The 13,670-nt window shown below is 42.4% G+C and overlaps 1 protein-coding gene across 2 annotated transcripts in view; it reads right to left on the bottom strand.

The window, feature by feature from the left end:
- RIPK1 (receptor interacting serine/threonine kinase 1) overlaps positions 1-12,756 on the bottom strand; it is a 41,039-nt gene extending 28,283 nt beyond the window's left edge. The window contains exons 1-6 of one of the 2 annotated variants that reach the window (XM_019521968.1): positions 12,244-12,756; positions 9,472-9,625; positions 7,757-7,894; positions 5,377-5,617; positions 4,057-4,206; positions 3,076-3,152 (exon numbers count right to left, since the gene is read on the bottom strand). In XM_019521968.1, coding sequence (XP_019377513.1) covers positions 3,076-3,152; positions 4,057-4,206; positions 5,377-5,617; positions 7,757-7,894; positions 9,472-9,625; positions 12,244-12,410 — 927 coding nt within the window. In that variant the 5' untranslated portion in view covers positions 12,411-12,756. The remainder of the gene's footprint in view (positions 1-3,075; positions 3,153-4,056; positions 4,207-5,376; positions 5,618-7,756; positions 7,895-9,471; positions 9,626-12,243) is intronic. The other variant, XM_019521976.1, reaches the window with a different exon arrangement.
- Between the last annotated feature and the right edge of the window lie 914 nt (positions 12,757-13,670).

Here is a 13,670-nt window from a genome sequence, read left to right as displayed (position 1 = left end):
TCTGAAAATGATTAGTCACTGTTTGTTTTTACTTCCAGGAAGTACTTTCAAAGATAGTCAAGCCAAACCAGCCCATTTCTTCCCATAAACATACCTTCTTCCCAGAACAAAGCTCAAGTCCTAAAGCCCGTTACAGCAATCTGTTCCTCGGACCTGATTCTGACATACCACCCAGGTAAGAATCAGTCCCTTATTCCATGAACAGTCTGTAACAGGGAACCCCTGCTCCTGTTACTTGAAATAACTCCTAGAGTAGGAAATTAGGGGCCAAGGAGGGCAGCAAGGAGTAGGGGACCAGGTGGATTGAACCAGGGGCTAAAAAAGCCAGAGGGCTACTGAAGCAATTTGCTGCACCTGGTCCCTGCAAGAAGGGAGGGGGCAGACGCAGCTGATCCAGTCATGTGAGTAGAAGGAGGCTAGGCTGGGAGACATAAGCCAAGTCTCCCTGCATGTAAGGGGACATCCCCTGCTTGCAGCACGAAGAGGAGCTCCTGGGTGGAGGTAGGGCCTGTGGGCAGCTTTTACCCTGAGGGAGGGAGACTATTCGTTTTATGACTTGTTTCTTTTTCTGCTTCATCTTCTGAACTTGCAGCCGGAGAAGCGGATTGTGGGTGCAGGGGCAGAAGAGACCATGAGCAGGGGTGCCTGGGTGTACTCCCCTATTACAGGTGCCAGAAGTCCACCCCAAGCCAGAGAAGCGGAGACTAGCATAGTGAGGCGGGACCCCCAGGAGGGGTTGCTGTCAAGGCAGGGCCAATGCCTGGGAGCTGAGGCCTTAATCAGTGGACCAATGCAGAGGGTGAGGCCAGAGAAAAAGGGGGCCAAGGCTCTGACAGCTGAAGCCCTGGCAAGCCCTCAGAAGCTTATGGGAGCACTCCCTTAAATGAGAAGTGTGGAGGAAAAGCAAAGGCCCCAGACTGGGGGAGGGGGCACTGGCTTAGCTGAGTAGACAAGGCTCCCAGCAAAGTTACACCCAGCCCCAGGGACTTCTCCCCTAACAAGATCCGTCATGGCAGGAAAGAGATGGGAGGGGAAGTGAGACCTGGAAACAATTGGCAAGCAGAGCAGCCCACAAAGGGGTGGGGGGACAACCAGGTCCTGGGATGGCTACCTTCCCCATGCTCCTTGGGTCCTACGCAACCCCACTAACAGAGGCAGCAGTTTATTCCCTGCCTGCATGATTTCCAGAGGACTATTTACACAGAGAGGTGCTTGTCAGAAAGATATATTTAACTAGAATAGCTGTATCAATCTCTTACCATATGCATTTCCTTGCATATTGTAATCACATCCTTTACTCCCCATCTGCTTATGTTTTTAGACTGTAGGCCCTCTAGACCAGGGACTACCTTTTGTATGTGGAGCACCCAGTACAATGGCTCCCTAGTTCTGGCCTGGGTTTTAAGATGCTTTCATAACTTAAGTATTTACTAGTTGACATGAATAAGGTTGGCTAAGTCCATCCTGGAAGAATTTTTATTCATTAGCTTGATTTTTAAAAAGCTTTATTATCATGTCAGTCAACACTAGACTTTTCTTTATACTGCAGAGACTTCCCACATCAGAATCTTTCAGTTCCTCATTTTGCAGTTTTGGGGAGAGAGAAACGCATCTAAAATATTATAGTGTGGCAGAACAGACGCATAGGCAGACTCTTTCACTTCTCCACTTAAAATACTGGAAATCATCCTAAGCTGGCAGTAAACATTTCTTGGGAAACAACCTAGGTTTCACTATTTCTCAGGTCAGGAAAACATCCCTCTATGGAGCAGTTTGCAATTGTACATCTATCAGAGGAAGAAGGGCCAGCTTGCATCTGATGGGCAACTCATAAATTTATATTTTCTTTCTTTTATTGTAATTAAGAACGTTACATTTATTAACTATTAAAATTATTGATGTATCAACTGCTACTAATTTATAAATTATTCTATAATTTGTGTTGTTGTGGAGGTTAGAGGCATCAGCCAGGTTTGGGCCTTGCTGCTCTAGGCAGCATATGAACGTATAGTAAATTGTATGCATATTAAACACTCAGCAAAAGAACTCCATAAACTGTGGCTCAGATTGTTGCCTCTGGTCCAGTCAGCAGACAGGCTTGCTGATTTCCACCAATGCCAATGGAGTTACACCACAGTAAAACTGATGTTAAGGCCTAGAAGTACAATATATTTAAGTAGGTGTAAAAAGGAATAGACACACACCAGATATGACTACTGCAGCATCACTTACTACCATTCAGGTTAGGAGTTACCACAGGGAAAAAGCTTTAAAATTACACTGCTGTTTTGCCAACCTAGATGTGCTATGCCTGCAGTTATCTCGGGACAGCTGCTTCCTCGATTCAAGCTCAGATTGCAGTCTTCTCTGCTACCTACTCATGAGGTGCTGCAATAGTGTTCAAGTGGCAACTTCCCTGAGACAGCTGGTTGTCTGTTTGCTCTTATTGTATAAAACTAATACAGATTTCACCAGTGTAAACATGCAGTGTGTCCAGGCCTTCTGCTCTGAACTGAACCAGGTGGAGAAACATTGCTTATCAGAATCAGACCAGAATCTACTGTATTTTCTCACAAACAACACGCCTCCCCTCCACCCCCTCCAAAAAAAACCTGCTGGACACTGGGGTGCACATTCTAACTGAGGAAACATGGTTTCAGCTGCTTAAGCTTCTGCCAGGTAAAAGTGAAAATAGCTCTGTATACAATCCACAGGGAGAAGAGCAATGAGCAGGGCTTTACTCCCTCACTGCTGTTACTCAGTTACTTACTACAAGGAAAAGTTGGCTTGTTTGTTTTTGTTTTTTGTTTTTTAATTCTGCCTTGCAAAAACAAAGTGTGTGGTTTTTATTCTGGGATGTGAGGAAAATATGGTACTCCATTGAGCTTCTTTACACTTAACATGGGTCAGCTTCTTCCACTTTAACTCATACCAAGCAAGACTTATTGAAATTCCTAGGAGTGCTCACAAAGTCCAGTACTATTCAGTATGAGTAAGGGAGTTAGAACCTGGCTGTAGGTGGTTGCATGTACATCTCCTTATGCTATGAAGAACATGGCATGTTACCATACTTACTTTTATCTTTCTCACTTCATCTTCAACATCTTGTTCTAAGCAATGATAGTAGAATGGCTTGTATATGTTACTGATTTCTGTAAAAAGGAAAGAGTTTGGTGAAAGTCATTTCAAGTGAAAACTATAAATTACTCAGCCACATTTGCCTACTTCCAAGAAAACTTTATACACTGGATTACACAAATTTAGAAAAGCAAGACTTTAGTCTTAAAAAGATCAAAGTAGAGACGGTTTTATTTTCTATTCATTTTTAAAGTAGCAGATGATCTATTTAGTAACCGTCCAACTTCAATGCCCCTACAGGCTGTGACTTTCAGACTGGGAATCAAAAAGGCTGAGCAGGTAAGCAAGTCGGGGTCCTCCAAGAAAATGCTCTTATCTTGCTTCAGATGCTGCACCTTTCCTGTATTCTAAGCTGCAGCTGTGTCTTGGCAAGACAAAGATACAATTCCGTTCAGCATTAAGACCAAACAGTGCAGTTTAATTGTTCATCTGAGCTGACATGCTGAGTACCAGCCTGCACCCAGAGCACATCCTCTTTCCAAATGCACAGCTGGCAGGTATGTGAAGGATCCAAATCCTTTGGCTCCATGTAGGTGGATGGAGGGAGTTAGAGCCTGTGCTCTTTTGTGGCCAAGAATAGCAGTTGGGCCTCTTGCTCTCCCCCCATCCTGCACACCTCATCTGCACACCTTGTACATCCTGCACAAGGGGCAAACACAACCTGGATCTTTCATACAAACTACAGTGGAACCTGGATCATTTGGATCTGGGTGGTATACAACCTGGTTAATTCACAGTCGAGTGCTGAATTAGGGATGAGCTGCTACAGCTTTTCCTCTAAAAAGTGCTGCTTCTCCACTCAGCTGGTGCATGAGGCTCATGCATCTCTGATGCAGCTGTGTAAATCTCTGTGCTCATTTTGCTGGATTTTAAAATCACTATATGTTGCACCATAATAATCAGAAAGCAGTAAATCACCTTTAAAGGTTGGCCGATTCTCTGGTATTTGTTCCCAGCACTGTTTCATTAGTGAGATGATATGCTCTGGACAGCTTCCTTTAATTTCATCTGTGTCTGGCCTGCTCCCGTTTGTGATGCCATAGTAAATTTGTTCTTCATTTATACCATCTGAAAAAGAGAATCTTGTATCAGGCTCCTAACAGCAGGTTTTGCTGATGCAAAAGGTCAGCCTTGCACATCAAAATGGCAGAGTAGGGTTTCCTATATTTCTGCTGAGAGAGTAAAGGAAATCTCCAAAGGAAGGTACCTAAACTATACCCACCAACCTCCTGCTGGCATATGCCACAACTTGCTGAGTCTGTGAGTAAATCAGGAGGCTCTGATTCTGCAGCCTTTAATGAAAAGAAGCTCAATGTACAGTGAAATAAACATTGTGGACACTTGTATTGTAACTGAGTGGATTTTAAGTCTTATTTATGGATCTTGCAGCAACAGATCTCTGTTGCTGCACTTGAAAACTGACATGAGAAATCTAGCAGTCAAAGCATAGGATTGGGAGCCAAGAACACCTGCCTCAGCTTCTGTGTGTATATATACATGGTACATCTGTAAACTCACAAAGTAATCCAGGGCCTTGTAAAGATTAAGGAGTCCTGGCCTACACTTGGACCTCTCTCTGCAGTTGGTGACTAGCAACTGCTGTAGCTTCATAAAGGCTGATTCTTATAAGCCTTGGTTTGAATCAGCTGAGCTTCCTGCTTCCAGAAGAGGTAGAGTTCAACTTGCATATTAAATGCAAACCTCTATGGATATAAACAGATCTCTCTCCGGAGAGATTTTTGTCATGGGACCCTACAGACATCTGAATCTGTTGTTCCACTTTGAGTACTTGTGAAGTATGTGAGAGAAAATGTGCTAAGACTTGCCCTAGAACAATGAGTACATCTGTAAGTTAACTCTGGACAATTCATGTTAACTGCATATCAGTCCAGAAACAACCCTGTTAGGCTGTATGCTCTTGCTGGCCACTTGCTGAGAGAGGACCAGTAATTCAGTTTACAAGGGCTGTATGTGTAAATGTCTGTGCCATTCCTGTTTTGATCTGGGTTAATACCTGGGACAATCGGGACCAATCAGATGAGAAGCCTATTTGTAGCCTACATGTCCTTGTCTACACTTAAAGGTCACTAGTAATGCAGCTACACCAACTGATGGTCAGTAATTCCTGGGGTGAAAGGGTAGGGTATTATTTAATGTTTGTAGGGTATTTTAAATATACTACATGAAATGAAGACAGCATGAATTTTGCTTTAGAGAAGTTATTTCCAGATGACTTACGTTCATATGGCTCTTTGTTAGCAAAAACTGCCCAGAGCACAATGCCAAAACTGTAAACATCTGACTTCTCCACAGGTTTTATGTTAAGGGATTTTAAATGCTCTGGGGCCATGTAGAAGAGAGTGCCAGCATTGGACTGGGATGCATTCTTAGAAGCAGTTTTCAGTTTCCTCTGTCGATTAGTCTCTTCTTTGGTCAGTCGACTCCAGTTTTTAAAACAGGCGACACCCAAATCAGCAATCTGCAAAACAGGGCAGATCAAAGCTTCTAAGAATGGAGGATGTGGCAAAGAGAAGAAATAGGGCAATGCATTTCACATATGACTTTAGATGATAAATAGTCCCTGATATATTAATAAAAAAGTTGATTTGTCAAAAAATGAAGCATTCCAATAAACACAGGCAAGAGAAAGCAAATGAAATAAATTTAAAGTTGTATGGGCCTTTTTTGGTAAAAGCAAATGGTTGCTAACTGGGACACATTAGTCCTCAACTCCGTTAAAACTGTTAGCATAACAGGACAGGCTGTTATAACACAACTTCTATTTACTTATGTACAAGTCCAAACTGGTTACAATTGCTAGAGTGATGCCTACAAGGTAAAGCTCACCTAAGGGCATAATTTTACCCCGAACCCTTTTAAAAGCAGGTTTCAGGTTGAGAAGTGAAGCATTTAAGATGATGTAGCTTGGATCCATTATTTGCAGTCAGATTTCCTTTGATTCTCTTAAACTCCTTCACCCTTTTGCATTCAAGGGGGGAGGGAGGGCTTGCATGGGCAAATCTAGGATTTTGAAGAGGAGGTTGCAGATGTTGTGCATCATCCCATATAACAGAACATGCTTTTTTCTATTTAAAGAAAGACTAGAAGCTTTACTAATATGCTAGGGGTTGGGCACTATATTTAGTTTAAGATCAAAAACTAATAAAACTGTAATGGAATGCTTACTAATTTGCTAAATTATATATAGTTTAAAAAACACAAAGCAAAAAAGGGCAAAATAGTTGAAAGAGATTGTTTCATTAATCCTGTATTGTACATATCTTATTCAGATTCATAAAACAAAATTTAGCCTTCTAAAGTGTCTTTACAGTACCTCCAACACTTCACTAGCTTAGACTATTCTGACTTACTTAGATTTGCCTTTGAATTTGGCCATAGGGTTTTATAACATGGTTATGGTAGCTTGGTGAGGTTTCATCTATACATTGAAGTTCAGACCATAAGACCCGAATACCTATGTTGTATAGACAGGAGCTTAGTCATCTAAGGTACATCTAGCTGGAGGATATTCAGACTGCCTTTTGCTTTAGTCTTAGCTTAACTTTGTCATGTCATTTGTAACCAGCTCATGTGTAACAAGAAGCAGAGCTCTCCTTATTAAATCATCTCACATAAGGATGCAAGTTAGTTTCAGTTGTTTCTTGACTGGATATGAGACAGTGGATTTGAGAGGCTTCTGCAGATCCTACTCGGGGTTATTCAGTAGCAACTATGCAGATCAGTTTTGGTCCAAAACCGGCTGAGATCAGCAGGAAGGCTCTACTAACACCAAGAGGATTTGAGCGATGCCTATAAACCACTTCTTCAGAGGACTGGGGTAATATATATTTGTAGCTGCTGGTTGATATCTAAATATAAGAAAGAAGGGATGCAAAGGACAGAAAAACAATACTGAAAGAGGGAAAAATGGAAAAGGGTAGGAAAATACTGAGATACAAAAGGAGGACAGATGTGATCCATAAGAAACTTTGATCTGGTGTTTTAATATTTTGTCTCAAACTGTAGGTGCTGATGTTTGTTTAAAACTGTGGTTTTTAACCTTTTTGGACTCAAGACACCCTTCACTGGACTTGCGACACCCCTCTCACCTCTGTGAATTGAGACGCATCAATTTCAAAAACTGATTTTATAGATCACAGAACTTATTCCCTTGCAGAGGGGCTGGGCAGCGGGCATCAGGGATCATTCAGACAGGCACAAGCCTGAGTCTGTGTTTCTCTACTTAGTTTATCTGTTTACACCTCACAGCACCCTTGAAAGGAACTGGTAGCACCCCAGGATGTCCAAAGCACCCTGGTTGAGACTCATTAGTTTAAAACTTAATATGCTCTAAATAAATTAAGTGAAGATAACCAATATTTTGTCATTACTTTTTCATATCCCATGGTGTCTTTTCACAGAGGGGAGATGAATCTGCTGGGATCAGATCCTACAGGGGCCAGTGTGCTGCTGAAATGTGCTCTTTGCCAGGCCCCAGGACCATTATATTATAAACTAATTTCAGAATCCTTCAGAAATGCTGGGGTTTGTAGAAAGTGTGTCCTCAGCATCTCTGGCCCAAATCTACAAGCTTTCTCCATTTGAATTCTAATAATACCTTAATATGAAAGTCATTGTCCACAAGGATGTTTTCTGGTTTCAGGTCTTTATGTACTAAACCTTGCTCACTTAAATAAATCATTCCTTCAATGATCTCCAGGATAAACCGCCCTTTCAGAGGCACAGGAATTGTGGACTAAAATGAAGAAAAGGAAATACAGGTGACTGTTGTTTTGTTTGTTTTTAAATAGCAATATAACTATTATACAATGTTGTAAAATGAAACAAATAGCCTTTAAAAGGCATCCTTTCTCAGTCTTACACAGTGTCTTTCTTCCTTCCTTCCCAGCTAAAGCAAACAACATCCTTTTATGGTGTAATCTATGCCAAAGTACACTAAAGTAAACTTGAGAACTCCATATTTACAATGGTTGATCAGTGATAGGCAATAGTCACTCTGTAATAAACCCTCAAACGATGCATCCCCTCAGCTCTCACAGAAATTTCAACATAATGGAATGCATGCATCTGAGGGCGGTCTCTGGCCTAATGATTCAAGGAGACTACTGTCTGCTCTTCTGAAACAGTAAAAAATTACTGCCACGTTCGATCCCGGAGCTAACTCAGTAGGGGCTAAATATCGTCTTCTATGTGCAAAGCCTAAGTAAATGAGACGTGGGGACTGAAGAATGGTTGGGGGAAACCGTTTTTACCTTGCAGCTTGGTATCAGAGCAATTTTACAGGTACTCTGCTGCTACTAGCCTGCCACAAGTAACAAGTACAGTCACCTAAACTACCTATATGGATAAAAGGGGGGAATAGAAGGCATTCCCAAGCACCTTTGTAGCCTCTTTCCTCCACTCTGCCAAAGAGAAAAGTCCTTGTGCAGAAATCCACAGTGTGTGGGTAAAAATGACATCTCAATAAACTGCCCTCCCTGTTTTGCAGCCTTCACAGCTGTTGCTGCACTTGGCCCTTAAGCAGAGAGATGAGGATCAGGAACTGAGGAACTTAACTACACAGTACATCTTTAGTGACAAAAGCAATGCTGTGTCCCTTCCATGCTTCTTATCAACCCTCAACAGAGAATTGATTTCATTTCCTCATACTGAATATTGAATAAATGCATTTCATGTATAACCCACACCAAGGCTTAAACACCATACTGCTCACAATCTCTTCTAAACAAAAACAGAAACAATGACCTTTAAAAAATTCTGAAAAACTATTTAATTTTTAAAATGATTTTTAAAACATTCAACAGCGTTAGCTTGCAATGATAATGACTGACACATTCCTGAACAAGAGAGACTTTAATCCCTGGCCTATGGGTTCAGTGTTCAGTCCTTGGCCCTCAGAGCCACATCATGCCAAATTTCTGGACCTATGGAGAGCCCCATAGCTAACATGGCTCCACACAATCAGGTGTGCAGGGCTCAGCTGGAATGAGGCCCAATCTGGGCGGACAGGGCTGGGCTGAAGAGGTACAGGGCCTGACCTAGGCGCGTGGGGCCCAATCCAGGTAAACAGGGCAGGGCTAAGGCAGCACAGGGCCTGACTTTGGTGTGCAGGGCTAAGCCAATCCAGGAGCCCAATCTGGGCATGCTGGGACATGCCAAGGCAGCATGGGGGTCTAATCTGAGTACAGAAGACCTGATTTGGGCCCACAGGACCCAACCTTGAGCATTTACTCTATGTGAGATCTGGCCCTGTGTCACTCATCTAGTACATGGGGCCCAAAGATTGAGCACTGCTTTTAGTTCTCTACTCACTGTTGTTAGCACACGCATCAGACTCCCCTTGTGGACATACTCCATAACCAGTGAGTAGTTCCCATCTTCCAGAATGACACCTAGTAATTTCACCACGCGGTCATGTTTTAGTTTGCGCATAATCTTGCCTTCCTCAAGAAGGGAAGCATTAAATCTGTGGAAGGGAAACAACAGGGTTACATTGTGTTCAGGTGCCAGATTAGAGAGATCATAGGCAGGCTGGCAAGTCCTGTGGGTTCAAGATGAAAGAAGCAGCCAAAATAAGAAACCCACTCCATCTTTGTAAGAAGACAGGCTAGATCATTAGTAAATTTAAATCAGCACAGCTCCACTGACTTTAGTTTACACTAGTGGTTGGCAACATTTAATAAGCTATGAGTCAGGACAATCAAGTGCGGGCAGCTCTGGCAGTATGTCAGGTTTTCTCTGCACCCATGTGGTCACAGGTGCTGGGCAGGTCTCTTACACTGGTTCCCTGTTTAACTTTATCCCCCAAATTATTTTAGGGTTTGATTTTTTCATAATGGCATAAGCACAAGTTTTGTATGTGCAATGCTGAACAATCTTGTCCAGCTAGTTTATGCATTTTATCAAAAATCAGGCATTCAATATTTTTTGTTGAGGTTTAGAAAATAGTAATGAGTAATTTTTGCAGACCGGGCAATTGATTGGCTTAATTAACCACAAATATGTATAGTAAGATACCTAAAAAGATAGACAACTAGCTTTGTCATTCTTAAAATGATAAGAGCATAGTTAGACTACCAAATCAAAGTGGTAGTGCATTTCCCAAGATGTTCTATGCCCTCTAAACTTTTTTTAAAAAAAAACAAAAGCATCAAAACCAACCTAGGAAGAGGGAATAGGCAGGGGCAATAGGGCAGCTGAACAGACCACTCAGTTGTTCTGCTTTTATTTAAAAAATATCAGTCTCTACTTGCTATAGCTACAGTAGCAGCCTTCAAAACCTGACTGAAGGGTACTCAATGCAATAATGTCTGCCAGCGACTGCAGACAGCCTGATAAATTAGTCTGAGAAGCGTGACCTGTGCCATATATCTTAATGGATGGTAACTCCTGCAAACAATGTTATGTTTTTAGTTGAGACTTAATGTAGAATATTAACACATTTTATAATGCAGTTTAATGTCACTGATTTTTTTTAAAATACAGGTAGCTTTTAATAATAATAGTATAACCAGGATTCTTCACAGGGTTAGGTTCCCTGGCCCTACAAAGATGAGGGTTTATGAAGTGATGGTGAACATACAGTGCTGCTATAGACAGCTCTGCAGGACTGCTGAGGTGATCCAGCTGTTTGCTGTAGTTTTGAACCACCTGGACATGAATGATTCAGGTCCTACTGTACATGGTAGACCTGAAGGTGGAGTATAATTGGTTACATTTTTTGCAAAAGGCAGAGCCTTGGTTTTCTTAATTTGTGACATACTGTCTTACTGACTTAAGGATCTGGAAGTGATCTGCCTGATACAGAAAGAAAGAGAAATTAAAAGGTTTTGGTTAGATAGGCTCTAGGGACCTTTTCAGGAGCTGCCCAGGCTTGGATAGAAGTATATAGGTCTTTTTGCCCAAGTGCTATTGTACAGAGACTGTCTCAAAGTTGAATTTCAATTGGGGTTTATTACAGAGACAAGACTACCAAGGCTGTGGACATGGGATGTTTAAACAAACCTTATTGTTAAGCACTAAGGTCTTGGAATGCTGCTTGTCCAAAGGCACCTGTTAGTTGGATGTCTCAATGAATTGCACCAACTCTCAAGCAGGAAGCTCTAATATGAATGTTAAAAAAATGACTTGGACCACTGTTTTACATGGACTGGAGGAAACTTAGTAAGGAAAAAAAGAAGTCCAGCCATATTACAAGGGGAAGTGGCAGTTTCCACATAATATGTTGGCTGTTCACCCTCTTCCTGGCTATTAATCAAGGGGAAACTAGCTCTTCTTGGCCCTTTCTGTTATTCTGTAGCTCTTGAGAACTGGTTGGGCTGCCTGCATGTACACTTGGCTCAGGCCAGAGCATCATTTAGGCTTCTGAGCCTACCCTTTAACTAACAATCAATTTAAGGATCTAAGGATAACCAAAGCACCCTTATAGCTGGGGAGAGGAGGTGCAACCATTAATGCCATCTGTTGTAGCACTCTGCTGACTACAACTATCTCTTAATTCAGTCTCTGCTACTAAAATGAAATGTGGAACTATTCATTAGTCTCAGTTCTGTTGTTATAACAAAACCCAAACTAGAGGAATGTGTGTCTTTTGTCTCTGTCTACTGGCTGAGATGCATAGGATTTATGACTCCAAAAAAATTTTTCCTGGTAGTCCTCAGTGGGCATTTGCACTTAAATTCCTGATCGTATTTGACATTTCATTTGCATGCTTAAAAAGATAACCATGTTATCCCAGAGTTGTCCAGGGGAGTCTTTATTTTCATTTAAATGCACAAGGAAGTCCTTGTTTTTATACCTTACCTATGGAAGCTATTAACTTCATCAGGAAAACAAGAACTTCATTTCATGGATAACTATAAAAGAGTTAGTTTTTCAGGGAAAGTGAAAATTGCTTGCTGATTCCTGCAATATAAGAATACTTTCTGCATATATAGTACCTGTCATCCAACTATCTTAAATAATAACAACACAACACTTTTATAGAACATTTTTTTTTATCTCTTAGATCCATGATGAAGCTCCTTCTCCCTGGCAAGGTGGGTTTGTTGTAAATGAGATTCAAATCCATGCTCTCCAACTTACTCAGTGCGTTGGGGTCCTGTGTACACGGTTTTTAACACCACAAGCCCTTGTGTCTTGTGCAAACATAAAGAAACCATCCCAAATCCTCCAGCATCTAGTTGTTCTTTTTGCAATAGATCGTTGCTGTTCATGTGGATATCTTCCAGTGAAATGTCTACAGTCCCCATGGGTCCAGTGATTTAAAAAAACACAGTACTCCAGTATCTATGACCTAAAGAAGGAAGACTAAGTATCATTATTCAACATTCAGGTAGAAAATGAAGATTTGCATATGTAGTGGGGGGGAACAATTCTATAACACAGTGGTGCTGCCATACAAACAAGGTGCAGTAAAACCCCACCTTAGAACTGGAAGTGCTCAGTATCTCGTGTAATCAGGTCCAAAGATCATGCACTGTGGTTTACTGCAGCTTACTACCTAATGTTTAGGTGCTAATCAAACTTTCTTCTTCAGTTTGTGGATCTCCAAGCACTGTTGAGGACTCAAGATTTGCCCTTGTAACATACAATTCCTTTTTTTCCCACCCCATTTGAATACATAAAAAAACTGAAAAAATGAGGAAAGTTAAAAGGCCAGACTTTCAAAGGTATTTATGAGCCTAATAATGCAGGTAGGTACCTTCTGAGATTTTCAAAAGTACCTTAATGGCTAGTTCCCCGTATTTAAGTGCTTTTGAAGACTGATGAGCAGGGATCCTGGTTTTCCATGATAAAAAAAATGCAAATTCTCTGATAAAACCCCCAAAATCTGTGATTAATATTAAAGGCCACCCACTGCCTCCACAGCCCTGCTTATGCCCCTTGCCCCCCACCCACAGTCCCTGCCACCTTGCCATGCTGGAAGGGGTCCCCAGCTGTCAGGGCTATGAGACCAGGGACCCAGGTCCACAGCTCCCTACCCCCAACAGAAGGAAGCTGCAGCAGGAGCACAGAGCCAGCTCCCCTGCTCCTGCTGCAGACTTGGGCAGGGGCAGGGCTGGTTCCTGGCTGCTGCACACACTCCCAGGGAGCAAGGGAGACCTGCGCCCCCAAGTCTGTATGGGGGGCAGGCTGTGGGCTTGAGTTTCCTTCTGCAGGGCCTCTGTAGCTCTGCAGGCAAAACCTGGCCAGGCCACGCCACACTACGCACTCTGTATTTCCTCAGCACCTCCCTACTCCTCAGCCCCCAGCCAACTTCCACCCCAGCCCTGCACTGCGACCCCCCAGCCCCGACAGCCCCACTTACCAGTTCACAGGCTGCAGGAGGAAAGTGAGCCTGACCTAGGCCTTGTGACTGATTAAAAGCCACAGGCTCTGCCCTTCCCCCTCTGCCTCCCCCTGCCCCTCTGAGCAGGGTTGGGGCTTCCTGCCTTTTTTGCAAACAGCTCTTGCAGGCTGGAACTCAACCAGCCTGCAGAGCTGTTTGCAAAAGGGGGAAATCCATGGCT

The sequence above is a fragment of the Gavialis gangeticus genome, unplaced genomic scaffold (genome assembly GCF_001723915.1).
Source record: "Gavialis gangeticus isolate Ggan-Ray unplaced genomic scaffold, GavGan_comp1, whole genome shotgun sequence".
NCBI lineage: Eukaryota > Metazoa > Chordata > Crocodylia > Gavialidae > Gavialis > Gavialis gangeticus.
This window is presented reverse-complemented; position numbering and strand designations above follow the sequence as displayed.